General features: G+C 41.2%; 6 protein-coding genes, 1 long non-coding RNA gene and 1 other non-coding gene across 10 annotated transcripts; 3 read left to right on the top strand and 5 right to left on the bottom strand.

Moving 5' to 3' along the window:
• The first annotated feature begins 2,388 nt into the window (after positions 1–2,388).
• Positions 2,389–4,641, top strand: LOC144212706 (15-hydroxyprostaglandin dehydrogenase [NAD(+)]-like). The gene is made up of 7 exons (XM_077740790.1): positions 2,389–2,593; positions 3,058–3,181; positions 3,635–3,741; positions 3,861–3,957; positions 4,059–4,135; positions 4,201–4,358; positions 4,427–4,641. Exons 1-7 carry the CDS (start codon positions 2,417–2,419, stop codon positions 4,554–4,556), a joined length of 870 nt encoding a protein of 289 aa, XP_077596916.1. The 5' UTR covers positions 2,389–2,416; the 3' UTR covers positions 4,557–4,641.
• Positions 4,642–4,770: 129 nt separating this feature from the next.
• trnav-aac (transfer RNA valine (anticodon AAC)) lies at positions 4,771–4,843 on the bottom strand. Its single transcript has one exon. It is a non-coding gene; the product is annotated as a tRNA-Val (tRNA).
• Positions 4,844–5,194: 351 nt separating this feature from the next.
• On the bottom strand, positions 5,195–9,763 carry ftr83 (finTRIM family, member 83). 3 transcript variants are annotated; one of them, XM_077739981.1, is made up of 8 exons: positions 9,116–9,763; positions 8,910–9,005; positions 8,382–8,615; positions 7,921–8,080; positions 7,610–7,666; positions 7,120–7,188; positions 6,726–6,804; positions 5,980–6,126 (listed from the first exon to the last, which is right to left on the bottom strand). In XM_077739981.1, exons 1-7 carry the CDS (start codon positions 9,689–9,691, stop codon positions 6,752–6,754), a joined length of 1,245 nt encoding a protein of 414 aa, XP_077596107.1. In that variant the 5' UTR covers positions 9,692–9,763; the 3' UTR covers positions 5,980–6,126; positions 6,726–6,751. The 3 variants fall into 3 exon arrangements, with proteins under 3 accessions (XP_077596105.1, XP_077596107.1, XP_077596106.1); XM_077739980.1 differs by having other exon boundaries at positions 5,981–6,126; positions 6,730–6,804; XM_077739979.1 differs by lacking the exon at positions 6,726–6,804 and having other exon boundaries at positions 5,195–6,126.
• Positions 9,764–12,813: 3,050 nt separating this feature from the next.
• On the top strand, positions 12,814–17,185 carry ftr82 (finTRIM family, member 82). Its single transcript, XM_077739978.1, has 7 exons — positions 12,814–13,716; positions 15,055–15,150; positions 15,280–15,513; positions 15,593–15,752; positions 15,841–15,897; positions 16,047–16,124; positions 16,200–17,185. Exons 1-7 carry the CDS (start codon positions 13,126–13,128, stop codon positions 16,718–16,720), a joined length of 1,737 nt encoding a protein of 578 aa, XP_077596104.1. The 5' UTR covers positions 12,814–13,125; the 3' UTR covers positions 16,721–17,185.
• A 211-nt stretch (positions 17,186–17,396) lies between these two features.
• On the bottom strand, positions 17,397–18,634 carry atp5l (ATP synthase, H+ transporting, mitochondrial F0 complex, subunit g). The gene is made up of 3 exons (XM_077739982.1): positions 18,466–18,634; positions 17,972–18,132; positions 17,397–17,581 (listed from the first exon to the last, which is right to left on the bottom strand). Exons 1-3 carry the CDS (start codon positions 18,515–18,517, stop codon positions 17,483–17,485), a joined length of 312 nt encoding a protein of 103 aa, XP_077596108.1. The 5' UTR covers positions 18,518–18,634; the 3' UTR covers positions 17,397–17,482.
• Positions 18,635–18,941: 307 nt separating this feature from the next.
• Positions 18,942–22,790, bottom strand: LOC144212258 (polyubiquitin-A). Its single transcript, XM_077739977.1, has 2 exons — positions 22,646–22,790; positions 18,942–21,770 (listed from the first exon to the last, which is right to left on the bottom strand). The coding sequence occupies exon 2, from the start codon at positions 21,760–21,762 to the stop codon at positions 19,021–19,023; it is 2,742 nt and encodes a 913-aa protein (XP_077596103.1). The 5' UTR covers positions 21,763–21,770; positions 22,646–22,790; the 3' UTR covers positions 18,942–19,020.
• A 96-nt stretch (positions 22,791–22,886) lies between these two features.
• Positions 22,887–26,177, top strand: LOC144212263 (uncharacterized). The gene is made up of 3 exons (XR_013329738.1): positions 22,887–22,970; positions 23,712–23,824; positions 25,282–26,177. It is a non-coding gene; the product is annotated as an uncharacterized LOC144212263 (long non-coding RNA).
• Positions 23,570–27,280, bottom strand: nherf4b (NHERF family PDZ scaffold protein 4b). The gene is made up of 11 exons (XM_077739983.1): positions 27,224–27,280; positions 26,230–26,348; positions 25,955–26,013; positions 25,672–25,877; positions 25,303–25,507; positions 25,098–25,234; positions 24,741–24,945; positions 24,486–24,682; positions 24,037–24,207; positions 23,769–23,966; positions 23,570–23,700 (listed from the first exon to the last, which is right to left on the bottom strand). Coding segments are annotated over exons 2-11 (1,410 nt in total). The 5' UTR covers positions 26,232–26,348; positions 27,224–27,280; the 3' UTR covers positions 23,570–23,670.
• Positions 27,281–27,583: the final 303 nt, after the last annotated feature.

Below are 27,583 nucleotides of genomic sequence, written 5' to 3' on the forward strand. Positions count from 1 at the left end.
CAAACACAAAGTTAACAAATGTGGAAGTTAGGGTGTCTTTCACGCCTCTTTACTTTGCCCTCTCCCTGCACGTGTCTATGCCGTGTGCGCATGTCTCAAAAAGCACTAGTATATAGTACATATATTCTTCTTGTTTGGATGTTTTCTTGGACATCCCACAGTGTAAGCACTTTACAAACACAACACAACTGTGTCATGCTCGATATGCACCCAAAGGAGTGTCAAAGGTGTCATTTAGTGAGTAGTCAAGGGATTATATAATGAGTGAGTGAAAAGTACACAGAGTACCAGTCTGACTCGATGTGTCCTGGGAGTGGATACATGTTGCAAAGTATGAAATATGAAAGTTATTTTCATACCACTCAACAAAATGGAAATGAACGGTTAATTTATTCAAGCCTTCCTCAAGGTGCTCATGTGTCAAATCATTGTCTTGCTTTGGGAGGTTGTGTTCACACAATAACGGCATGTCACCGCTAAATACTTAACAATGGGTAACGCTTTCGGTCGTAAGGCCGAGCAAATGAGGGCCGCCGTGCTACACTACCAACGATAGATAATCACTACCAAGTGCAGTGATACCGAGGCCCCCGGACTCTGAACGGGTCGCCGGGGGACTCAATGGTACGCGCAAAGCTGGCGGCCATTGTCCTTTTGGGGCCGTAATCGCCCGTGAAAACACAACAAGTCAGCAGCTGGTCAGCAAGTTGAAAGGTTATAAATGCAACATTTGCGCCGTAAGCACCGCCGGCCAATTCGGGGGGCGCCAGGAGGGACGACTGGTGGGGCGCGTTCCCAAGTGACGACTGTTGCTCAGTTTGTCAGCTAGGTAACTGTAGCGTTTTTTTTTTTTTAATTACAAAACGTACGTTTCAACACCTGCCCTTTTCCCAGAGAAAAGTTTCAACACGCACATTTTGCAATGTTCTCAGAGTACGTGGAAGTTTTTACACCCTCACTATTCCCTGATAAATATTCCAGTATCAGTTCTCACCCATTTCAACTTTTGACAAGTTTGAATATAGTCTGTTAATCTGCAGAAAATGAAGTAGCTATTTCACCCCCACTTTTATCACAATGTGGGCGGTCCCATAAACTCCAGTGAGTTTTTAACACGCACATTATTTGCACTAACTAACCATTTTTTGGGTTACACCCTTAATTAGCCGGAAGAAGACACCTGTATTGGGATTGTGCCAAAAGTCGACTATGCTATACAGCAACGGCATGTACCGTCTTGTAAACTATGTACAATATACTTTTGCATTTAAAGTTGCCAGATAAAAATAGAGAAAGCAATACTACCCAGACATTTTGTCTCATCTATGGGGAATGCGGGTGTTCCACATCTACCTAGCATTTAAAATTTTCAGCAAACACTTTTGTTTTCTTTGTAGGTGTGGTTGCATCAATATCTACCCAAGGGTTGTCATCGGAGTTTGTCTGACGTGGGTATTTCAAGACCCAATTTTTTAAGGGAAACACAATTGTTAATGTGGAAGCAGTTTGAGCAGGGTGTGTCTCCCCTGAGAGCAGCTGATAGGAGTTCAGCCTCAAGCCCCCACTAGCCAACGCCATGCAAATCTACACTCACATGTCCTCCTGTGACCTCTGTTTTGAAACTTTACATTGGGCAGTGTAAAGGGAGTTCTATAATTAAGTCAATTTACTGCCATTGGTGGCATTTGGCATCCAATCCACATAAGACAGAAACAGCAGTTGTAAAGCCATCATTATTACTAATCATTCCAGTTTTAGTGTTCCTAGTGTGGTAATCACTGGGGGTAAATTGTCTCTCTCTAGTGGTATGCAAGAAACTTGCAATACAATGCAGATCAGATATGTTTCACTTTGGATTGATTATTTGTTATATATTTTTAAAGGGGTGGACAGATAGGAGTGTCCCTCTGCATATTTGGATTTAGAATTAATCTCCCCCTATATTTTCCCCATATTGGTTAGATTTGACTGAAGATTTATCTTAAAGGGCACACATGTTGGTCTATTTGAATCCAAATACATAGCAATGTTTAAACATTGTCAGAATGTTCTTATCTTCAATTTCTGATGGTATGTATTTAGTTTTTTGCACTCCTAGTATAACATTGAGAACCGTTGAAACGCACATTGAGGTTTTTAGTACCCTCCTGTGGCGTTGCCTAGTACTGCACATGCTTGAACAATATTTGAACTTATTAACTCCATTGGAGAAACTGCCATTCATACAAATACGCGATTTAAAAACAGTCTTATTAAATTCAACGTCATTAATTCTAGTCAAATCTCCCTTCCATCCGCTTAACGGTGCAATATAGAAAAAAAGACAAAAACACTCCAAGCATTTCCTATTGCACAATCTTCTTGCCAGTATTTGGTTTTGTGGGTGGTGCCTCTGGCGCATACTTGTACCTCACACATGCACCCAATCATTAACCCATACACACACCCACGCACCTTGAGACGGAGAAGACCATCCATCCACTCCACATTTTGTACCAAAATGTCCCTCAGTGGAAAAGTAGCTGTGGTGACAGGAGCTGCTGCAGGAATCGGCAAAGCCTTCAGCGAGATCCTCTTCAGGAATGGAGCAAATGTAAGTCTGTTCAATTTTCAAAAAAAAAGGGAAATGATCATCAACTTTTTGTCAAGTTATTTCTCAAAAAAAAGGCTTCCCCAAAGCAGAGTAGACTTTATGAAGGAAGAGGAACAAAGTATTTCTTCCTGAGGGCACATGATCACCAGCCAACATGAGCCATCAAGTAAATAAATAACTGAGAACCATATTTTTGTAAAACTTCCTAAGAAGGCATTTTGTCATCTGGAAGCATGTTTATACATGTTGCTCGGGTGGGTTTATTTTCCCCTAAGTGTCCTTTAAATCAGTCCATGGTCCAAGTGTGGTCTACTCACTTGATTGGACTTCATTTTAGCATGTGTGGAAGATGCTTATCTGAAAAACAATTGATAAGATAAGATACGATAAGGCTGTAGTTTGGAGCTCCTTTCTTTAAAAGAAATGGACACTTGCTAGACTCTATGGACATATTTCTCACTCAGGTGGTTCTGCTGGACGTGAATGAGAGCGCGGGAAAGAGTTTAATGGATTTTCTGAATAAGGAGGACGGCCAATGTCGAGCTCTCTTCCTGACCTGCGATGTCAAATCCGAGGAGCAGCTGAAAGGTGAATTCCATTCCTTTTATTTAATACAAAGCACAATGGGTCAAAACAACCGATGCGTTCATAAGTTCTGTCGGCGTGGAGTCGGCATCAATTTGATTGGATGACATTCTTCTTCCTGTCCAAACTTGCCTGTCAAATTACACGCAGCGTATCTAAACTAACAATCACGCTGAACGCACGTGTCCACATTTTTTTTCCTCCGAGGGCCATTCAAAAAAAATATATATAATTTTTTAAACTAATGGTCTTTCACAGTATTACAGCTTGTTGTCATTCACTCCTTATAATAGAACATATTTATCATTTACAATTGGCCATAAAAAAGTGCAAACAGTCAAGATAATGGAGTACAAGATTATTATTTTTTACTATATAATCACTATATATCACTATATAAACTATTTTTGCAAATGTGCTTACTCACTTTTTGTTGTTGTTGTTGTTGTGACCAAGATGCCTTCAAGACCACCACAAACACTTTTGGAGGAATGGACATTTTGTGTAACAATGCCGGCATCCTGGATGAAAATAACTGGGAGCTCACAGTGGACATCAACCTGGTAAGAACTCTAGCATCAAGCTTCCCTGTTAAAATTTAACAATAACAATAACAACAACAAAAAAATGAAAGCAAAGGCCTCTCCGTTATCTACTTGCCCTTCATGCCTTGGTTCCATAGGTCGGTGTCATCAAAGGGACCTACGCGGCCTTGGAGCACATGAGCAAGTTGAACGGGGGTCGAGGGGGCGTCGTCATCAACACTGCGTCCATGGCGGGTAATTGCAAGGCACTTCTAATAGAAAAGTCCCAAGAGATGCACAAAAAAACAATTAGCCTTTCTTTTGTTTTTCGTTTTGCCCACGTCACCCTCTCGTAGGTATCAAACCTCTGCTAAGTTGCCCGGTCTACAGCGCCACCAAAAGTGCTGTGATAAGCTTCTCCAGAGCCATGGCGGTGAGATTCTATCCTCCAGCATGGCAATGGCGGAATGCTCCATGGCTTGTTTTGTGCATTATTAGGGCGCATCCACCTTGGGGGGTTACGGCGTTCGCTTCAACGCCATTTGCCCGGCTCTTGTGCAAACTGAGCTGCTGAGCAGTTTAAAAAACAAACTGGGCCAATTCACACATCTGGAGGAAACTACCCGGCGAGTGATAGACAAGCTCGGCGTGCTCGAGTGAGTTGGTGGGCGAATGGGATCTTGAAATGATCGAGGGTTTGATGCCAAGGGGGGGTACTTTTCAGTGTCTCGGAGGTAGCGGAGTGTCTTCTGGAGCTGGTGACGGACCAGAGCAAGAATGGAGAAGCCCTCATGATCGCCGTTCAAGGGAAGATGTACACGACGTTCCCGTCCATCGAGCTGGAAACCAAATAGTGTTTCCTGCTCCCAATTCCTAATCCATCTTTGCACATATACATACTGTAATCTTATTCAATGTATTAAAGCTTTACTGAAGGTGCACTGTTTACATTCTTTTTCATGTCAACTCGACTTGAATTTAGAGATTTAATCAGTGTGTGTGACATCCATACATACATTTTGACAATCAAATGGGTTGTTTTTTTTAGTAAAATAATTTTTGAAAACATGTTTCCGCCCGGTCTCGAACCGGGGACCTTTCGCGTGTTAGGCGAACGTGATAACCACTACACTACGGAAACCGATGGTAACTACACAGCATGTTGCATTTTTAAAGTAAAAATAAACTGCTGCCTCAAGTGTCCACAGGAGGGCGCATTGTGATTGAGGGAAGAATGGAGCCTATAATGTTTATTTTGAATTCCCAAAGTACTTACGTATTAATATCCTCTCCTTCAAATAAACCCCTTGTGCTGTGGCCTCAGGTGCAGGGATTCTTGCTGTCTGTATTTACCAACTGCAAGTAAAGGAAAAAAAGTAGAACATAAACCCCAAATGATTGCTTTCAGTGATAAAGTAGTGTTTACTAGAATGTCCATATTATGAGTGATGTACACTGTAATTGTCATCTAAGGAAAAACATAGAAAAGCAGTTGCTTACAAAATGTATCTTTTATTGTTAAAGTTCAATGGACTTGAATAGATATTCAAGAAACTAAATAATACAAAACCAACATGAGGATGTCGATGTAATATAACTCCATTTCCACGATGAGGCTTATTGTAAATTCATATCAAAAAGCCATTTACAGAAACAACGACTTAGACCTTCATAAAATGAATATAAATTGCCATTACAAATTACCTCAACAATTCAATCAAGTAGTTCCAACTAAATGAAAATATTATATACTATTTATACTGAGTGTTCAACTGATTACACAAAAAAAAACCCATTTCCAAAACCTTAAGTTTCCCCATCTCCCCAAAAACTGTACACTTATAACCTTGAATCATAGTTGCCTATTATTAACTGATAATATTATTATTATGACTAATCAAAGCTGGATGAGAGTGATGGCCGACTCGTACCAAACCCAAAATCCTGGATAGACAGGCTCAGTGAAGGAGGTCTTGAAGCGGTGAATGAGAGACATGGTTTCCCCCAGAGAGTAAAAAGAGAGGGTCCCCCCCGAGTGGTCTAGGAAGACCCCGATCCGAGAGGAGTAGGGCGCCTTAACTTCGATCTGGTCCTTGTTGTGACGTGCCGAGTAGCTGGAGTCGGAGCAGAAGAGGCTCCAAGATTTGCGGTTGTAGCCGATACGGCAGCCGTCCCCGTAACCTGTTCTCTTGATCCCTCTGTAGGTGACCCCCATGGCAGCCCCTTCCCCGCTCCAGTCCACCTCCCAGTAGTAGGCGCCACCCGCCAGGGCCTCCATGCACAAGACTTGGGGCAAGGAGTCAAAGCGAGCCGCACTGTCGGGGTAAGACTGGGGGTCTCGTTTGAGGGCGGCTTTCCGGTTACTTCGAGAGAGTTGGAGCTGTCGGTAGGCCGTGTTGGGGTCCAGCGTCAGTTGGCAGGCATCTGGGAAGGGGAAGAGGCGTGGAATTTTGGATGCGAGCTCATTTAAAGGGCATAGATGCTTGATTTCTCGGCTGCCACGCCCACTCTGTCACCATTTCACAGTTTGAAATAAGAGCAGAGCACTTGATTTGAAGATTCTCCTACCTGTCTTTATATTGAATTACTAAAATCCTCTTACTAATATGCCAGATCTACCAGAAATTGCATGAGAATCTTTCATGCAGGTTGGTAAAGTCCCCATCACTATTAAAGAAGCTTTTGGTCAAAAACACTGACTGGTTTTTAGGTCAAAAGTGCATATTTTTTTCTTATAATAGTGAATGCCAAAGCATTTGAATGAGATTTGATGAGTAGTTTTAGTATATATAAATAAAGTATTTATGTGGGTCAAGAATGGAATTTTATCTGGGTCCTAGTTTATTATCCTTGGCCTTGAATAGGGAACTACGTGACATGAACTACGTGTCTGTATTTGAGGCTTTGATATGTAGTACTTGCTATATTGTCAATATTCAAGGATGTATATTTGATGTTAACATCTGCACTTGATTCAAGGACATATAATAGAAATGAGAATTATTGCAGGAGTTGGACGTCACCTGCCTTCTGTCTTTTTCTCTGCAGATCACAGTTGGTGGGAGACCCGGCGAGCCCTGCTAGATCTGCCCGGCCTATTATCTGGAATGCCAGAGGTATCAACTTTGACCACAAACACAAAACTAGCAGGAAGATTTATAAGGTCAGGTGGTCTTGGCCTTAATTGTATACAAGGAACAGCCTTTTTTTTTTGCTTTTTAGGTTATTAGATGAGCCTTTTTCATTTTGGTCTAAAGTGACTACTTAACACAAATCATTGAAGATGTTTTTTTTCATAGCGAGTCGGTCACATTGTTGGGTTGGTTGTGTCGGACGGAAGGAAATTAAGTGCTGAAATAAGCAAGAGAGAGAGAGAAAAGAACAGGAATTGGCGGAAGCGGATTAGCAGGCACTCACATTTCAGGAAGTCGTCCCTGTGCTGTGGTTCCTGGACTTGCACAGTTCTGTACATGGGAGCATCTTCTCCTTTGGATCCAAAAATAACAACTTGAGTACAACTTGCTAAACTTAATATATGAGACTTCCACTGCTAGAACATTTCTTTTCTTCAATCTGGTCAAATAATGATAAAAAATGATATATTTTTGCCGGGTTGCACTCGACAAAGCTGATTTATGTCCCTTCCATTGAATTGCATCATAATACCCGTTGAGTCAACATTGTGTTCATTTAAAAACTCTGTCCACAGCAAATATTTGAACAAGTACCTACCGAGCGACCTCAAATTACACTGCATGGATAATAAAAGGTAGCAGTGGGGAAATAGGATATTAGCTACTTCTACTCAAGTTTGGCAAAATGCAGTACTTTGTTCTAAATGCATTGTTTTCATTGGAAAAAGTGAAGCAGGCCCAAAAAGAAAAATACTTCTATAAACCATACTCACCTTTCGATTGGTGTTTCTTTTTTGGATCCTCCAGTTGGCAGAATGTCATTTTGTTTACTGTAAACACATTCAGGCGTTACTGTGGTAATCAAATACCTGTGGATTGCAACAATGTCACTTCCTAGTTACAATACTGTAAATCAAGGGTTTACTCCAAGGGCCAATTTGGAAAAAAATCTAAATACTTCCACTTATAATTGTTGCAAAGACAACAGGTTTTAAAACTTATTCGCAATATAAAATGTAAAAAAGTGGGGCAAAGGGCCAGAGTTCCCCATTTTGGACATTCCTGCCAAAAGTGGCTTGCTTACCCGTCTTAGCTACTTTGACCAGTTCTTCATTGCTAAATTCGTTCATGTGCTGTTTCATCTCAGAGATGGCCTTGGTAACTGGGCCGAAGGTAAAGTAAGGGTTGACGGTCACTGTGGGTAGCTCTTCCGCCTCGGTCTGGGCTATCAGCATGTGGTAGCTCTGAGGAGAAATTTTATATCATATAATATATTAATTGTCCACTTGGTCAGAAAGGAGAATGCCCGATTCCATCATGAGACATTTTGGATTGTCTTTGTCACTGGTAGCAGACAAAAACGTCATCGTCATCTACTAATATTGTCATGTTTAAGCATGATATTTCCCTTTTCATTATATAAATATAGCATGTCAGCAAGCAATGTACCTGGACAAGCTGTCAATGTCATACAGAATTTTAAATTTAGAGCACACTGATTGGGCAACCCGTCCAATTAGGAGAACATTTTAGCATTCATTTTACCTGAATAAAGTGGATGTGGTCTTCCGTGCGGGACATCTGAGTGATCTCGCCATCTCTCCTCTTGAGATCGGAAATCTCGTGGGTGAGACGCTCCACGTGGCCGTCTGCGTTGTTGAGAGCCGCTCGCTTATTGGTGGAGATCAGCTTGGCCATCTCTTGCTGCATTCTCTCAATGGAGCGGATCATATCGCTCAGCATCTTCTCGCCTTCCTGCATGGATCTCTGCGCCGAGTTCTATGCAGGAAACGGAAGGAAGGCCATTCATCAAGTGGCTGACATTTTTTTTCATTGCAAGCATCCTGAGCAGCTTTCATCACAGTCGGCATGAAGGAATGTCGAGTGTGTCGCTAGTTGACTTAACTTCCGATTTAATCTGGAAGAGGTTAACCTGGTTTGACTGATAAATCATACTCTGTTCTTCCTCTCTTATAAAATACACTTGTATTTTAATTGCTAATTTATACTTGAGTGCAACTTGTAGCCTGAAAAAACACAGTTCTTCTTCTATTAAGTCCATAAAACACAAACCTTGAGTGCATCCACCGCTTGTTTGAGTTCCTCCATCTGCTTAAGTCGATCGTGAATCCTCTCCTGGATCTCGGCTTGGGTGGCACCCAGACGTTGCTTCGGAAGGAAAAACGCGGGTTAACATACAAAGAAATACCAGAAAGAAAAAAAAAACACAAAAAAACTGAGGCGTTACCCCACCCGAGCACATTCCTCGCCTTCCCTACCTGTTCATCTGCCCTCTCCTGCTCGGCGGACACCATGTCATGACCTTTATGTTCCTTGACCGTGCACAGCACGCAGATGCACATTTGGTCTGTACGACAAAACAGCTCCAAGCCCTTCTGATGCTGGGGGCAAATCTGCCGATCCAAATGGCCGATTTCATCCACCAGCTTGTGTCGTTTAAAAGTAGCCGACTCATAATGGGGCTTCAGGTGCCTCTCGCAATAAGAAGCCAGACACATCAAGCATGTCTTCACGGCTTTATTCTTCTTCCCCACGCAGATGTCGCAGCCTACGTCTTGCGGTCCGGCCACGTTGTAGTCGGGGGACGGCGGCGGAGGCGGGAAGGAGTCCGTGTTGTGCTGAAGAGTGGAGTAGCGAGACCCCCCGGTGCGTCGGGGAGTGGGCCTCTTGTTGTAGCTAACCCGGCATTGTGGACATAGATACGTGCCCGTGTGGTCGGCGTGGTCCCAGTAGGTCTTCAGGCAGATTGAACAGAAGATGTGGCCGCAAGGAATGGACACGGCATCCCTTAGGTATTCCTTGCACAGGTGGCAGTTGTCCTGCTCGGACGCCATGTTCTCGTTACAGCGACTGTCAAGCACCGGAGTGATTGGAGATAGTACTGGGCTGTAAGTTTTATGGAGTGAACAGAGGGAGAGGCTAAACTGGTTGAGCCGAAACCAGTAAAACAAGGGCGGGGCGGCGACGACGGGGCACAGGCCGATGTGTTCGTCGGTTTTACTGTGGGGAGAGAATGAAGAAAATGTGAGGTGGCACGGGCATTGTGTCATCATTGGTTTCATCATTTTTATCATTGATGGAATTGCATATGCGAGGGAGGGGCTTCAAATTGAAAGAATCATCAGAAGGAATGGGCTCTTAAATACTATATTTGCATTTGAATGGTTGCAGAATAGGAAAGACAATTACTAGACGGGTGTATTCCTATGAGGGTGTGTCCCATTTATGAACGTTGAGAAAGATATCTCGATTCATGTGGTGTTACTAATAAGATTCAAGTCTGCTTACGCCTATTGTGATTTGATCTAGTAACTCTATTCAAAAGTCGTCACATGACTGCAGTGATGCATAATTAATTGATTGGATTAGAAGAATTTTGCTGACTAGTTAGCATTTGAACCTTCAACCCTTTTCTTAGGGTATCCCATTAAATAGTATTAAATGTAAAATGAGTTTTGGATTTTTTTTGGATTAAAATAACATTCATTTATCTTATACAATATACAATACATTGAACTAATACTTAAAAATACAGTAATACTTTTCATTGAGGGGCTGAACCAATTTATTTTTGTTACAATGCATTTTAATTTGATTAATTTATAAATCTATTATTTTAATATATTGAAAAAAATGTCCAATAATATAAATACTTAGTATAATAATAACTTGTATTGTCTTTATACACAGCTGCGTATAACGAGTTTTGGTGGTGCTACTCCACAAAGTGCGTTTCCCCAGTAAAAACATAAATAAGTAATCTAAAACTATAAAAAGTCACATCCAGGCAATGTAAATTCTAAAATATTGCACAATCTAAGATATTGCACATTGTTATTGCAATGATTTCAATTTATTTTATAACTAAATACAGTCCCTTGTTCTGTAAAGGTTTATGGAATGATTTGCTACATTTAAAAGATGAACATGCAGGTTTTGCAGTCAGCAACGAAACTGTAGAGGTGCTTGCAATAGTGAAGAAAATACCTCTCATTGAATGTTTCATTTTAAAGTGAACACAAACACACACACACACAATCTCAGCCAAGATGGAGTTTCAGGGTTGTTGGAATGGAGTGGAATGCGACTCCACTTGATAGCCCAGATAACAGAGTGGGGCAAACAGATTCCATTGTTAAAGAGCCAAGATGGCCCCTGTAGAGTGGACAGTAACAGCTCTGCTGTACATCAACAACAGCTGATACTACACAACTTTACATGAATATAAGACTTAGACACCAAAAAAGAAAGGTAAACGATGTAGTATTGACAAACAACTAACACCAATATTCAATAAGGCCTATTTTATTTGTAATCAATACAATGGGTCATTTCTGATATTCATTTGGGCAAAAAAAAACATCATAATAATGGCATTGGTCTGGTTGAATTGAAATAACGTTTCCAGCTTTGCTGTCAATAGACACGGGACGTTTCGATTTGGAAAACGGAAAATGTCTGTGTACTTTGTTCTGCCAACATAAATGACCTTGGTATGGACAGTAAATGGACTTTGCTTCCATAAAACAAAAATACTGCCATTTTATGGAGAAGAGGAATCTATTGGGCAACCCACACACACACACTGAGCTCTTTTAGTCATCTTGAATGTCTGTTTTAGGGTTAGTTGCGTCACATAAATAACTACTACTAAATGACTGACAAACAAAAGAAGCTCTATTTTCAAAGTAGTATTATTGGCATACTACTACCAATCAGTCTGGTGTTTTTACCATCACATATTTCAAATGGCGTCTTGCCATTTTTACTACACACCCTCTACTCGGTGCAATATTCCCTTGAGTTAAAAAGACATATGTGCACTTAACCTGCAAAGTGTAACCACTCTGTCGACCTTTGACCTTGCACTTGCTTTTGTGTGACAGCTTCGTATCTGTTTGCTCTAAAAACAAAAGTGCACAGTTCACAAAGCCGCAAACTCTTCATTAAAGAGGATTAAAACATCTTGAATCCCCAACATGCTCATGTTTGCTAGAGTACTTGCACAGTCTTTTTCCTCTTTCCAAATCAGAAGTGATTTCCCCTCTATAACAGCTCTGGGTAGTTAATCTGTAATCACAGGGTGCTAGCTCAACCCTGGAGGAAGGAAAGGGGAAGAAAAACTGGCTTATCACAACTTGACCTAATATGGTGAAGTAATACGTATGACGTCATGCAGGATCTGGAGGAAAAAGCACAAATACTGTACTTCAAATGCATTGACATTGGACATTTTTCTTCCAGTTATATTGATGAGTCTCATTAACTATAAACATCATGGCTACCCTGACCACTGTCCTGTCCACCTGTCCCTTCATGGTCACTGACCCTCCTCCTGATATACTTCTATTCCACTACTGACGATATCCACTTAAATTTGCTACTTTCTGGCTGCTTTGAACACGAGACGAGGCAACTTTCCGCATGATGTAACCCAAGTATGTCAAACATCTACACACCTGCCTGGTAGAGGAATGTTCTATTTGCACACAACCCCGTGCGTGTCTTCGTCTGCTTAGCAAACAAATGCAATCTCCATATCTTCAGTTACACATTGACCCACATTGGACTGGTTTGTCCGGCTCTGAATGTAGCAAAAAAAGGGAATACAGAGTGTTGATCAAAGGAGCGAAAAAGGATGTTTTCCTAAAATACTCAAGCAGGCAACAGCCGTGCTTGTTTATTGGGTGGTCCCTGAAAATTCCATCAGCGCCTAACCCTGCGTTTATGTTTGTTGGACTGTAACCGGTTCAAGACAATGGCGATTCTGTCCGACAACAATAGGTGGAAATACAGCTGTTAAGGAACTGCCCCTCAATTCCTCCCTAGTTGAGCTACAAGAGGAATTGGAAGTTAACTGCAAGGGAAAAGAAGGCGTTTTCAAGCGCAGAGTGGCATCTTATTTTTTTCATGGGTTTTAAGTCTTTGGGATTTCATTCAATCATTCCCTTTTGCCGTTTTGACTTTCCTCCTCTTTCCTGGTGTGTCCCTCCCTCTCGCTCCCCACACTTGCTCAACCTGCTTATCTGAGCAGGGCAGGGCTCCGCGGGCTCACAGCGCTTGGAGGCGGGCCTTGTCTGCTTTCAATCAATAACCTGTGGAATTCCGAAATACAAGAAGGTCCTGTCTCTGGCAGGCTGTACCACAGTCAAGAGGGCGGGCTCCCACGCACACTGGGCTCGGCGCTATCCCTTCCCGGCAATTTCTCTCAACTTGCTCAGGTCTGAAAGCCACCGTCCGTCAGTCTCCGTCCTTTCCGTCCGCCGCAATGGCCGATCATACGTCTCCGGATTACTTTAGCTGTACACTATGCGTGAATCTCCTTCGAGACCCCGTGGCCATTCCTTGCGGCCACAGTTTCTGCATGGACTGCATCAGCGGCTACTGGAACGAATCGGACTACACGGGGATTTATATTTGCCCTCAGTGCAAGATCACCTTTACCCAGAGGCCCGTGTTGCGGCCCAATGCCACACTCAGCATGGTGGCTGAAAAGATCAGGAAGAGCGGCCTGAACCTGAACGTCCACTTGCCCCAAGGGAACGGCTACGCGGGACCCAGCGACGTCCCCTGCGACTTCTGCTCCGGGAAGAAACTCAAGGCCGTCAAGTCCTGTCTGAACTGTCTGGCGTCCTACTGCGAGAAACATCTAAAGCCCCACTACGAGTCAGCCACCTTCAAGAGGCACAAGTTGGTGGACGAGTTGGGAAACCTGGATAGGAAGATCTGCCCACAGCACCAAAAGTCTTTGGAGCTCTTCTGTCGGACCGACCAGATGTGTATCTGCGCCATCTGCACCGTCAGTGAACACAAAGGTCACGACATCGTCTCGGCCGAGGCCGAAAGGAGTGAAAAACAGGTACGGGGTAAATGTCATACTATGTTGTTCATCTACACAAATAGTGCTGCTACCTGTTAGATCACTTTTGATAGCCTGGGGAAACAAAGTGTACGCATTTCAACAAAAAAAAAAACACTGTATGACCATGACTGTTGACATACATCCATTTATGGAAGCCAATTACTTATAAATGACGAAAATACATCAGCCTCAATTGGTGAATGGCGTCAACTGCTACCTTAAATACCAATAACAAAGATAAATCCACATAGAGTACATTAAAATCTCAAATGCACTCACTTCTAATGCCACTACTACTCGACTCGATGACTCCTAATACACAACGGAAACCAAGATACGACATATCAAACTACAAAATCATTGTCTCTTTGGTGATGATCTGTTTTCCCCCAAATCCTGCAGTACACATTTGCATGTACTTTGTTCTATTTCACCGATACTATCAGCTACCTTGGCAAGGCACTCGGCGCCAAAACAAGTACAGCTCTCTGATTAGCTGTGTAAAGGTTGGGGGAGTCACCAAAAGTTGCTTTTCACGGAATGTGCTGTTCCATCTGTTGGATAGCAACACAGAAACTGCCTTCCTGTGCCATTTCCCACCTGTGGGAGGAGGCCTGGGGCGATACTGGAATGTCAGGGAGTCAAGGTTTTTCATGAGTCACAGCCAAAGTACTTGCCTAGCTGTGAGAAAACCCTGACCACAAGTTGAATGCAGTATAAAATCGACCGTGCCAGTTTCTTATACTATTTTACTTGACTATAGAGTCCACCATTTCTAATCATGTCATTTTAGCATCAGACTTTTCCCAATCTCACAGCATCTCCCCCTGGTTTCCCCTCCCCCTCTGGCGCTCACCCCTGCCAGATTCCCCACATTCCACCAGCTTATCTTGAAGAATGGCTTGGTGAGCTTGAGAATCAAGCCGAATTAGAAAAGCCCCCTTTTCTGCATGTCAGTTTGGCGCGCACCTTGAAACATCCCTTTTAAAAGTCACTCAGCAGTTGATTCACATTCCTGACATGACCAGAATTCCATGGCAGACCCCCTCGTCTGAGATCAAAACTGCCCATATGAAGACATTTCCTGAATAGGCTTTATTAGACATGCCAAGTTGGCTGTCGGTACCAAGACCTTAAATATGAACCCGGGTTATTTGAGAATTGGAAGGCATTTTGCATCCTTCTAATTAGAAATAAACCATAATATGTTGAGGGAACTCAAAATATGAAGGTTCACCTTTCTTGATTGTTGAAGTCAAAGTGGCAGGACACTGATCTAGAACATAGAAATCATTTGACATTGGACATTTAATAGGAATAAAATTCTACTTACAGAAACTCTTGGGAATCTCCACATCAGAGATCAAACAAAAATGCCAAGAACGTGTAAAGGAGCTGGATGAGTTGAAGACGGCAGTGGATTCGCTAAAAGTAAGGTCAAACATTTGAATCCTGACTAAATATCCTTTATTTTTATCCAAAATATTTTTGAAACCTGAATGTGTCAACACATACCAGAAGAAGTACATGTCTTCCATTCTCCTCTGTGCTCTCCCATAGAATTCCGCCCAGCGAGCCATGCTGGAGAGTCAGAAGATGTTTGAGGACATGATTCGTTCCATCGAGAGGATGAGGTCAGAGGTCACCAAGCTGATTGGGATTAACGAGAAAGCCGCGTTCAACCAAGCTGAAGCTTTGATCGAGCGTCTGGAACAGGAAATTGATGAACTGAAGAAAAAGGAGTCAGGATTGAAGCAACTCTACAGTACAGATGACCACATTCACTTTCTGCAGGTATTTTACCATAGAAAGATGATATTATAGACAACGTATGGAAAATATATTTACAAGCTGCCAAATTTTCCTCCCTCAGAACTTTAACTACCTGTGCACCCCCACTGACGACGGCTACATACCAAAGGTGACCGTCAACCCTGACTTTTCCTTTGGAACCGTCAGAAAAGCTGTGGCCGAGATTAAGGAACGCCTGGAAGAATTTGGTCGAGAAGAGTTGCTCAAGATCTCCAAGACAGGTTTGTCCCATTTCCACAAGCAGAGAACAGCAATCCCTCCAAATGAGCACATAACAAACAATGTGAATAAATCCACTTTGTCTTGCAGTCAATGACGTTCCTGTGTATACTACAGAAAGTCGAACACTGGACAGAAGGAGTCGAGGTGAGCTGATTTTTGACAATAATGACAATGATGGAGAACTGCAGAATATGGGATTTAAATGTCATTTTAGGAAGGCACATAGGAATAAAAGCATACATTTGGCGTCGCACAAAATAAAGTGAATAAGTTAAATACGAGTTCATTTCCAGGTAAAGACCAAATCAGCACAACAGTTCCGAATACGCATTCTACACCTGAGCCAAGAAGCAGAGCAGATTTTGTCAAATGTAAGTCTCCACTCTCCCCGATGTTTCAAAAACAATCGATTTTGGCTTAAAAGCGTATTGTTTGTTCCAACACAGACTTCTGCCAACTCAAGTTAGATCCAGTCACAGCCTACAGAGAGCTATACATCTCCGAGCACAGTAGAAAAGTCATCCGAACGAGGGATCTGCAGCCTTACGAAGACAACTCCGACAGGTTCGACAGTTTTGCCCAAGTTCTATGCCGGGAGGGTTTGTCCGGAGGTCGATTCTACTGGGAAATCGAGTGGAGTGGAGAATTCTCCATCGGAGTGGCCTACAAGGGCATCAGTCGTAAGGGTAAAGGTTCCCTGTGTCTACTGGGCTACAACGACAAATCCTGGAGTCTGCTCTGCTCCGACACCGGTTACTCGGCCTGGCACAATAGGGTGGATAAAAGTGTCAATGGCCCTCACTCCCCAAGAATAGGCGTATACTTGGACCACAGTGCAGGCTTGCTGGCGTTCTATAGCATCGGAAGTAGTATGACGTTGCTGCACCGCTTCGAAACCACATTCGCCGAGCCGCTTTATCCAGGATTTGGAGTTGGAACCTCGGTCAAAATCTGCAATGTCAAGTGAACATTTGGAAATTAGCTTACTTTTACCTTGCCTTTTTGTGCATTATTCTGAAATGGATAATGTTACAATTTTTAATGCTCTTTATTTTTAACATAAAATGTGCAAACTATCACATGCTGTATTTTGTTGTCAATTTACTGTAAGCTTACAAGATCACTGCCACAAAAAGCCTTTATGCCCATTAATATCTTTAGTTATGTCACATCTTATTTCATATTTATCTTGTTTCAAAGGGTGTGCCAAATGTTTCTATTGTAAAAAAAAAAGTGAATAGACAATAAATCCAATTCTATTCAACCAAATGTAAAATATAATCTTTTCACCATTTGACTAACCCTTATTTAACATTATGCATGTTTACTTAAAAATACTTAAACAAAAACCCACCAATACAATTGTTATCCAGCACAGTTTTTGTTCATTTCATAAAGATTTATACTTTGGAATAAACAACTACACTAAAAAGTTGTGTTTTGCTGTTTTTCATCATCGAGAGGAATTACACAAGTACACGATAGGGGAAATTTAACAGACAAGGTATGAATTTTTCCAATAAAACTACTCAACTATGTAAACATATGTGGCAGAACCTAGCAAAACAAACCTCGATCGCCCTCTACTGGGCCATAAATGTCAGTGCACAAGTGCAAAAAAAGTATTGTTTTGACCAAATCAATGATTTTTGGAAGTTATTTTTATTGTTTCAATATTTCTTTATATGAATTGGTACATACAATGCACAAGAGGAAAACAAATGATTATTTAGACATTATAGCCAATAAGCCCTCCTTTTCCGATGCACTCTCCAATGTAGAACCACATCAGTACTTCAGTGGCCACCAGTCCATTTCTGAAAGCATCCTGTATGAGAAGGGACATGTTCTAATTAGACATCTAAATAAAACAATAAAATAGAAAAAAAATGTAATAAGGAAACTGTTGCAGAAGTGACTTCAATTATCTTATCTGTCAAACTAAGGAGTGGCGACTAGAAAAGTTACATTTACTATTGTTTGAGAACCCATTCAGGGTGTCATTCAATGTTTTAGGACTGTTTTAGTATTGTTATTAAAGGCCATATAATAAGTCATTAAAATGTGACACGTGTCATTCTAACAAAACCAGGCCTTGCAATTTTGGTGTGAGGAAACCCTGCATATATTATATATTTACAGATGATCATATTTGTAGGGTCTTTTTTATTGCTAGTAAGCCTTATGCCATTTAATGCGTAAATTCACGTTAACTCACCTTAACCGTTGTTTGACCAAGGCGTCCAGTTTGTAAACCCTTGATGAGGTTACTTGCGCCCTCAATGGCCTTGGGGATCTCAGCTGGACTGGGTGGGACAAGTTCGACGCGAGCGTAGTGCCAGAATGTTGCTAGTCGAGGTTTTGAATAAGTGACAGCGGCTGGGTGGAAAGAATGCACATTGGGCAAAGCTACAAAGCTAATGTACGTTAGCCTAGCTAGAGCTTTTTTAAATTATCGAGCCGCTATCAATAATTATTGAGTGGCAACGAATGTTAACGTTAGCCTTGAGTTGTTGTTTTTTAAGCCACTTCCAGTAATTATTGAGCGGCAACGAGTAATAAACTTCAAGACTTACTGTTTAGATATACATTCAACTGGCAATGGTTACATGCATGTTATTCAGTTAGCAGCCAATGTACGTCCGCTAACGCCATTTATACAAAATGCATCTCATAACCAAACACACGTATTTGAGATATGTAGTAGCTTACCCCCAACCAAAGTTGGTACTTTAGCGACCAGCTTTTGCACTGCTTGTGCCATTTTGAGACAATTGTCCACGGATAAACTGTGGTTGTCTCCTGCTGCCGACGAATGTCACCTCCAGTAAAAGGACCTCTTTCGGGAGCTGCCCAAACAATTGCCCGTGCAGAATATTCAATTGGTTTTGATTACGTTTTTGCGCATTATCGCCGTCTTGTGGTATGGAGTGAGACTTGCATTTTACTGCTACTATTTATAAAAATATTAAAACAAGATATCATGTTCATTATTTTCCTACAATATTGGAACAGTAGCCGGTATTTTTTCTTTTCCAATTGATGAACTAAATTATCTTGTTTGGCAAAATCACAATACTATTATCATTACTAATATATATTGTTGTTATTTCTACTATTCTGTAATACAAGACTCCCATCTGATGACAGACTCATTTCAGCTATTATATCCCAAAAAAGAACCTTCATTGAATTATTTTTTTTATTCAATCATTCAGCACACTACACACACATTTGAGAGGTTTGAGCCCAGAACCTCGAGTAACTTTAGTGCCCACCTCTCAGCCGCAAGACAAGATGAAGGGTCGACTCCTTTTGTATGTTATAGTCAGAAAGAGTGCGACCATCTTCTAGTTGCTTTCCAGCAAATATCAATCTTTGTTGATCTGGTGGAATTCCTTCCTTGTCCTGGATTTTAACTTTCACATTCTCAACCGTGTCGCTGTCCTCGACCTCGAGGGTGATGGTTTTACCAGTGAGCGTCTTTACAAAGATTTGCATGCCACCTCTTAGGCGCAGGACAAGATGAAGGGTCGACTCCTTTTGTATGTTGTAGTCTGAGAGGGTGCGACCATCTTCTAATTGTTTGCCTGCAAATATCAACCTCTGTTGATCAGGTGGAATGCCTTCCTTGTCCTGGATTTTAACTTTCACATTCTCAACTGTGTCACTGTCCTCGACTTCAAGGGTAATGGTTTTTCCAGTCAGTGTCTTGACAAAGATCTGCATTCCGCCACGTAACCGCAGGACAAGATGAAGGGTAGACTCCTTCTGGATATTGTAGTCGGACAGAGTCCGACCATCTTCAAGTTGCTTTCCAGCAAAGATCAGCCTTTGTTGGTCAGGGGGAATTCCTTCCTTGTCCTGGATTTTAGTCTTGACATTCTCAACTGTATCACTTTCCTCAACCTCAAGAGTGACGGTTTTACCAGTCAAAGTCTTCACAAAAATTTGCATGCCTCCTCGAAGACGCAGTACGAGATGAAGTGTAGCTTCCTTTTGGATGTTGTAGTCAGAGAGAGTACGGCCGTCTTCCAGTTGTTTTCCGGCAAAGATCAGTCTCTGTTGGTCCGGGGGAATACCTTCTTTGTCTTGGATTTTGGCCTTGACGTTCTCAACTGTATCGCTCTCCTCAACCTCAAGAGTGACAGTCTTACCAGTCAGAGTCTTCACAAAGATCTGCATGCCACCACGTAAACGCAAGACGAGATGAAGGGTAGCTTCCTTTTGGATGTTGTAGTCAGAGAGAGTACGACCCTCTTCGAGTTGCTTCCCGGCAAAGATCAGCCTTTGTTGGTCTGGGGGAATGCCTTCTTTGTCCTGGATTTTGGTCTTGACATTCTCAACCGTATCACTAGACTCCACTTCAAGCGTGATGGTCTTACCGGTCAAGGTCTTCACAAAGATTTGCATGCCACCCCGTAAACGCAGGACAAGATGAAGGGTAGCCTCTTTTTGGATGTTGTAGTCAGAGAGGGTATGACCATCTTCCAGTTGCTTTCCAGCAAAGATAAGCCTTTGTTGGTCAGGGGGAATGCCTTCTTTGTCCTGGATTTTGGTCTTGACATTTTCAACCGTGTCACTAGACTCCACCTCAAGTGTGACAGTTTTGCCGGTCAAAGTCTTTACAAAGATCTGCATTCCACCCCGTAGACGCAGCACAAGATGGAGCGTTGCCTCCTTTTGGATGTTGTAGTCAGAGAGAGTACGACCATCTTCCAGTTGCTTTCCAGCAAAGATCAGCCTTTGTTGATCAGGAGGAATGCCTTCTTTGTCCTGGATTTTGGCCTTGACATTCTCAACTGTATCACTGGACTCTACCTCAAGAGTGATGGTTTTACCAGTCAAAGTCTTCACAAATATCTGCATGCCACCACGTAAACGCAACACAAGATGAAGTGTGGCCTCCTTTTGGATGTTGTAATCAGACAGAGTGCGCCCATCTTCCAACTGTTTGCCTGCAAAGATCAGTCTCTGCTGGTCAGGTGGAATACCTTCCTTGTCTTGGATTTTGACTTTCACATTCTCAACACTATCGCTCGGCTCAACATCGAGGGTGATTGTTTTACCGGTGAGGGTCTTCACAAATATTTGCATGCCACCTCTCAGACGCAGTACATGGTGGAGGGTAGATTCTTTCTGGATGTTGTAGTCAGAGAGCGTACGGTCATCTTCCAGTTGTTTACCGGCAAAGATCAACCTCTGTTGGTCTGGAGGAGTGCCTTCCTTGTCCTGAATTTGCGCCTTGACATTCTCCACGGTGTCACTGGTCTCGACCTCAAGGGTGATGGTTTTGCCAGTGAGGGTCTTGACAAAGATTTGCATGCCACCTCTCAAACGCAGGACAAGATGTAGGGTGGACTCCTTTTGGATGTTGTAGTCCGATAAAGTCCGGCCATCTTCCAGTTGTTTGCCAGCGAATATTAACCTCTGCTGATCGGGGGGAATGCCTTCCTTGTCCTGGATTTTCGATTTAACATTCTCAACAGTGTCACTGCCCTCAACCTCAAGAGTAATGGTCTTGCCAGTGAGGGTCTTTACAAAGATCTGCATGCCACCTCGTAGACGCAAGACAAGATGGAGCGTGGACTCCTTTTGAATGTTGTAGTCCGAGAGGGTGCGGCCATCTTCCAACTGCTTCCCGGCAAAGATCAGTCTTTGTTGGTCAGGGGGAATGCCTTCTTTGTCCTGGATTTTGGTCTTGACATTCTCAACTGTGTCACTATCCTCAACCTCAAGAGTGATGGTCTTGCCTGTGAGGGTCTTGACAAAGATCTGCATGCCACCACGTAAACGCAGGACAAGATGGAGGGTGGACTCCTTTTGGATGTTGTAATCTGATAAAGTCCGACCATCTTCCAGCTGTTTGCCAGCAAATATCAGTCTCTGCTGATCAGGGGGAATCCCTTCCTTGTCCTGGATTTTGCCTTTCACATTCTCGACAGTGTCACTCTCCTCAACCTCAAGGGTGATAGTTTTGCCAGTGAGCGTCTTCACAAAGATTTGCATGTTTGCACCTGAGAAGGAAAAAAACATGTATTATTCTTGTCCCTCCGTTTAAAAACAAAGCCTCAAAATAATAACTTAATCAATAGGCTTTATTCAGTCATCAACCATGACATATGACTTTCTAAAGTCAAATGGCCCAATATGGTGAGCTTCCAAGATAGTCTACCGTTATGCTAAAGACTTTTAAATGATTGCCTCAGTACAGTTCACTTGAATACATGTTTAAACATTATCATTGATTTGAAGACATTTTAGATTATTTGGATGCCTTAAATACCATGGTAATGTCAAACCAATCATTTTGTATATTACAAAGCACCACCCAAACATCAATGTACCAGATTCAACACACAACAATGATTAAGATTCAGGCCTGAGGAGTACCCTCACTCAAGATCCAATACACACCCCATTTTCAGCCAAACCCATGACAGTGGGTGTGTTATCATACCTATCATTGGTTGCCATGTGCAACCAGGAAAGCAGATTCATGTGATGATGCATTTTGACATCAAATTGGACATCCACTAGCATCTCAAGGGAATTTGTTGTGATACATCAACTTAATTTTACAATGGAGTTTTATTTGTAATATTGCACCACTCATACATAAAGCAAATCAAAGTGCTTTAGTTGCAAATTTTAAACTTAAAAGAAATACATCAATATGTAAGATGATAATGCAAGACTGTATTAGACATTGTAAGCTATTAAGTTTAACAAGCATGCCTTTAATATGGCAATTAAAAGGATTTTACCTTTTATTTTATGTTTATTGAGAAAACCTTATTTTAAAAACAAAATTTTGCACTGATATCTAGTGGGGTATCCTGTACATCAAAATCAGACTGTTAAAAAAAAAACAAATTCAGATTTTACTTACATCAAGTATCTTGTCCCGAAATGGACGAATTTCTTAATATGAATATCTTTGGATTTATTTTTCTCTTGCTCGCAAGGTTGGCGACCGGGTGCTTAAAGCTCACCACGTGCTAATGTCTCGGGATTTTATATTATCGTCACAATAATCGTCACAAATGCAAGCACATAACGAATGTTATACGTTGAGTTTGAATAAAGGACTTCAATAATATTCCAGCGACTGCGTCATCTCGTGACGTCACTGTTAACTCTGATGGCTTTTTTTCAGTCCCACATTTAAACGTGCTATCAAAGTTGATAGTTTTCTTCAATGTCTGTTGTGTAAGGTAACTAAATCGTTGTTATAAGATTTATTCTGCATCATCCATGCTTCTAATTGGGTAAAGAAGGATTGCTGACTACTCTTAAGTGAACTTTGTAGGTCTTGGATTGTAAATAATAAGACAGTAATAATAATAATTGTTATTATAATTAAACATACTTCTATTGCTAGGGAACTATGCTAAATCATGAGATGATTAAAACAATTTGAACAATCTGTATACTACAAAATATGAATGACAGTATAATGCAAAAAGTAAAATTACCTTTTTTTCCCCCAAAATTAAAAAAAAAAGTATTAAAATGGAAAAAACATAGCATGGATAAAGAAAATACAGTTGAACCTTTTTACCTAGGGTATTTCAATAAAAAAGAAACTAAAATCATTAAGATTTAAAAAAATGTTGATTATCCACCCATTTAATAACATAATAACTGCTTCTGTACAATTAAACATTTTAATATTTTTTTTCTGAAATTGCATATAAACATGACGAATCAAAATAATCATACTTTCTATTACTCTGTAGCTTAGTCACAATTCCCCAAAGAATTGAACCTAAACATGTTAAATTGGTCAAACCATTTGTTTTAAATGTGACTATTCCATGCAAATCTTTAATATGGATTAGTCACTTTTAATACTGTTAAATAATAGCATTTTGGAGCTTGGCATGGAGTGTTGTCTTGGCTTTTGAAGTCACTTCACAATTGTGACACTTCTGCTTCTTCGCTCTGTTGAATAGAAATCAAAAATATAAACAAGAACTACAGGGCCTGCTTTTATTGCCTCATGGCGTCACCTCATTAACGATCTCAATTTGTTTGGAGTTCTCGCAGTGGACTTTATCCTTAACAAGTAAGGAAAGACGTGGCCCTCCTCCCTTCACAAGCATCATCACATCTTCCAGATATTGTTCTTCCACATTTTGCCCATTAACCTCCATCACTATATCACCCATTATTAATCCTGCTTTCTCCCCAGGGCTTCCTGGGGCCACCTGCAAAATAGGTTAAATGTTATCTTTGTATTTAGGATGTAGTAATTTAAATGTGATATTTTAACCATACCTGACTAATGAAGGTTCCGGGACGCAGTGGTATGCAGCCAAGGTTGAAGCCGTAACCCAAGGTTCCTTTTTGGAGAGCGCAAAGCCTTGGCTGAGGTGAACCCGCTGTATCATTTTGAAGGCAATCTTCTGATATGTCGTCCTCACAGAAGAGAAGAGGCGATAGACCTAACTGCAAGAGCATTAAGCCAAATGTAAAAGTCTGAATCTCAGCTGAAATATACAAACAAATTCCTTCTATTTAACCAGTGGTCTCAAACCTGTACAAATGAGATAATATTGAGCTATATTTTTGTACTCGCTATTTGATGTAGTATATCCAAATATACACTTTTGGCAGACCTGGGGAGAACATGCAAACTCCACACAGGTGGACCGACCTGGTTTTGAACCCAGGACCGGACCGCCCATGAAAAGTCAAGTATAAAATGTGCTGCAAATATGTCTAACCTGTGTGTAAAACTCGTGGCCTTGTGTAATAATTGTGGTGATTGAGATATGCTGGCCACTCTCTCTCACTCTTGTCACGATGTCGTCGTGCTCCCACAACTCCACCGACTCGCCGTTGACCTCCAGCAAAATGTCGCCATCCCGCATTCCAGCCTTCTCTGCAGGACTGTCGGGGTCCACCTTTCGTAGCACATGAGCTGTAGCATATAAACAGACAGTTACAGACCAAACTACGTTTTTATCACTTTTTTTTACCTGTACGTCCTGATATTGCCTTCTCAAAGCATAGGAGGAACCCATAGCCGTTTGGTCCTAAATCCAGATCTAATTTTTTTGCTGTGAATGGCAACTTGTGCGGAACTGCCATAATTGGAAGGATGGGCATCCGTAGTTGAGTGTATTTCTTCTCACTTTCGTTGTCGATCACTAGGATGGTGATGAAATTGCCACATTTTTTTATCTATGACAAAAGAATATCATAAGCTGCCTTACAGTTAACTGGCACCTTTTTTAAAAGTGGTTAGACAGACTAGTTTTAGTGACATTTACCCTTCTACAATTTTTTTTTTTTTTTTTGCCTTTAAAATGGATGGTGAAAAAAGCTGTTCATACCATTTTGCTGAGTGCCGAGTGTGTGAGATGGGAAACCACAGCTCCATTCATCCACACCAATCGATCCCCCTTCCGCACGCCAGCTTTTTCAGCTTGCCCTCCGGCCACCAGGTTGATGGAGAAGCAACCCTTTTCGGCTATGTCGACATGAATAGATATTTTGTCTTTGTTCAAAACTCCACAGGACTAGTGACCCTGTACGTACCTCCAATTGGCATGAAGCTGATACCCAGACCCAAGACAGGATGCATGGGGATGTGACACAGTCTTGGTGGTTGAAAGTCTTCACCTTTAAATGACTTGACAAGATGGCGGAACCCATGTCCTTCGGCCAGTACCTTCTCATACGTCTCCCCATCCAGAACCAATAAGCATAAGTGATTTGCACTTAGCTTTATTCTTTTGGCCACCTAAAAAAAGACTTCAATTGAGAAACAATCATGATGTATATAAAGCTAGTTTAATTTTGGCCTTTTTGTTAGATTGGTAAAACATTGATAAAATTGTCATGGTCACCTAAATTGGTTATTTAGATGTCTGATACAAATGTCAATGGAATAGTCAATTTATTGACCTGCTGGTGAGGTACATCATCCACAAAGGCATTGTTGACCTCAAGGAGCCTGTCTCCATCTTGGAGTCCACAACGCCATGCGACTCCCCCAGAAGCCACTTTCCTTATGATGTGACCTTGTTTTACCCATTCCACTCTCAGGTGAAAACCATAAGTCTCCCCTTCCTCCTTTTTTAGCACACAAAGACGTGGCGTGGGTGTGGATTCTGAAAGTCAAGTGTTGGACAGGAGTTTTAGACTTTCCCACAGCCCCTCCATGACAAGCCCCCCAAAATAGACGCACCTTCTGTGATGACCATCAGTGGATTGTCGATACCCTCTTTAGGATTAAATGTGAATTCCCTTCCCAGAAAGACAAGAGATAAAGTGCTGTTTCAATGGATTAGCTATGTTAATGGTTGGTAAACAATGATGCAATTTGCATTCAGTGATTTGTATGAAGAGGATATCATTAAATGGAAGGTCAACATAGGTCAATTGTCACAATAAAAAGTCTTATCTCCTTGTGCATTTGTGATGACAGTGGAAAAAAACAGCATATGTGTAAAAGTTACTTACATTTTCACAATTTGTTCCTCACTTAATGATAAACAATAGCTGCCATTTTCAATTTGGGGGCTTGATGTTTATGTTGCGCTTGTTGCAGTTCTCTATTTACAACAAGCTCAGTCGAATGACTGTTGAAAGATAGGAAAATACACTAAATATCACAAATGAGATCAAATGCAAGACTTACATAGTTCCGTATAACACCAAGCCTTGAAAAAAAAGATCAGATCAACAGCCTGGATTTAGTAAGTGAATCATTACAATAATAATGTTTAATACAAGCTCAAATCTAGACATGAACAAATAAATACCAATCAAAGTTCTGGGACAAGTATATCAATTTGAACTTTGAGCTCTGTCAATGTCTCAGCGGTCTTAGCCAATAAACAGCATTTGCAGATTTATGCTCATAAAATAAGTTTGCCTGAAGAAATGTCGCTTTCAGGGATTGCCGGTTTTCCAAGAACATTATGACCCAAATGTAATTTGAAGGAAAAAGTCATAGTTACACTCCTTGAAGGGCTTTTCCCATTTGAACACATATTGAACTTTGAATTACTCATGCAAAGTGGCAACACTCTTATTTATCTGTAAAAAAAATCTTCAAAATATGGTGTTAAAATGTTACTCACGTCTAATCTCTCACTGTTTTTGATAACAAAATCAGTCACAATCTCTTCTCAACTTCGCTGTTCTTTTCCAGTCTAACAAGATAAATGGACTCAACTATTTTTTTCTAAATGTATTAATACAATTATACTATTTAGCAAAATTGCATCTGTTCCGCTGACAACCGACCCAGAAGACACTATTAACTAAAAGTGTAAAAATACAGTCAGTCCTCATCGTGTCAACAGTCAACCTGTATTTCGAGTCTTAACTATTGAATATTAAAATGTTAAAAAAAAGCCCAAAGAACAAGATACGCCAAACATTTTCCAAATACGTGATAAGGATGTACAAAACATGATATAACATAAATTGACAAAATATTAAAAGTTACCTGTACTTGTTGTCATTCGTGGCCACACAGGGGGGGATGCAATGGGCATAATTCAAACATACTATACATATTTATTCTGAATCTGTTAGGTCCCTCCCCCAAAAGGGGACAAAGTCTAAATCATGAAAATTGCGTTACACCTACTGTACTTTCAGCTGACATTGAATTTATTTCAGTATCTAAGCTTAGATAAATGATTTACTTTTCCACTTTCCTTTTTTAATGTCAATAAAATCGATTTTGTCAAATATATTAAGTGGGAAGCCTGACTTGGGTTCAAATCCAAGTCGGTCCACCTGTGTGGAGTTTGTATGTTCTCCCCGGGCCTGTGTGGGTTTTCTTTGGGTACATTCCGAATAC

This window comes from Stigmatopora nigra, chromosome 19 (genome assembly GCF_051989575.1).
Source record: "Stigmatopora nigra isolate UIUO_SnigA chromosome 19, RoL_Snig_1.1, whole genome shotgun sequence".
Classification (NCBI taxonomy): domain Eukaryota; kingdom Metazoa; phylum Chordata; class Actinopteri; order Syngnathiformes; family Syngnathidae; genus Stigmatopora; species Stigmatopora nigra.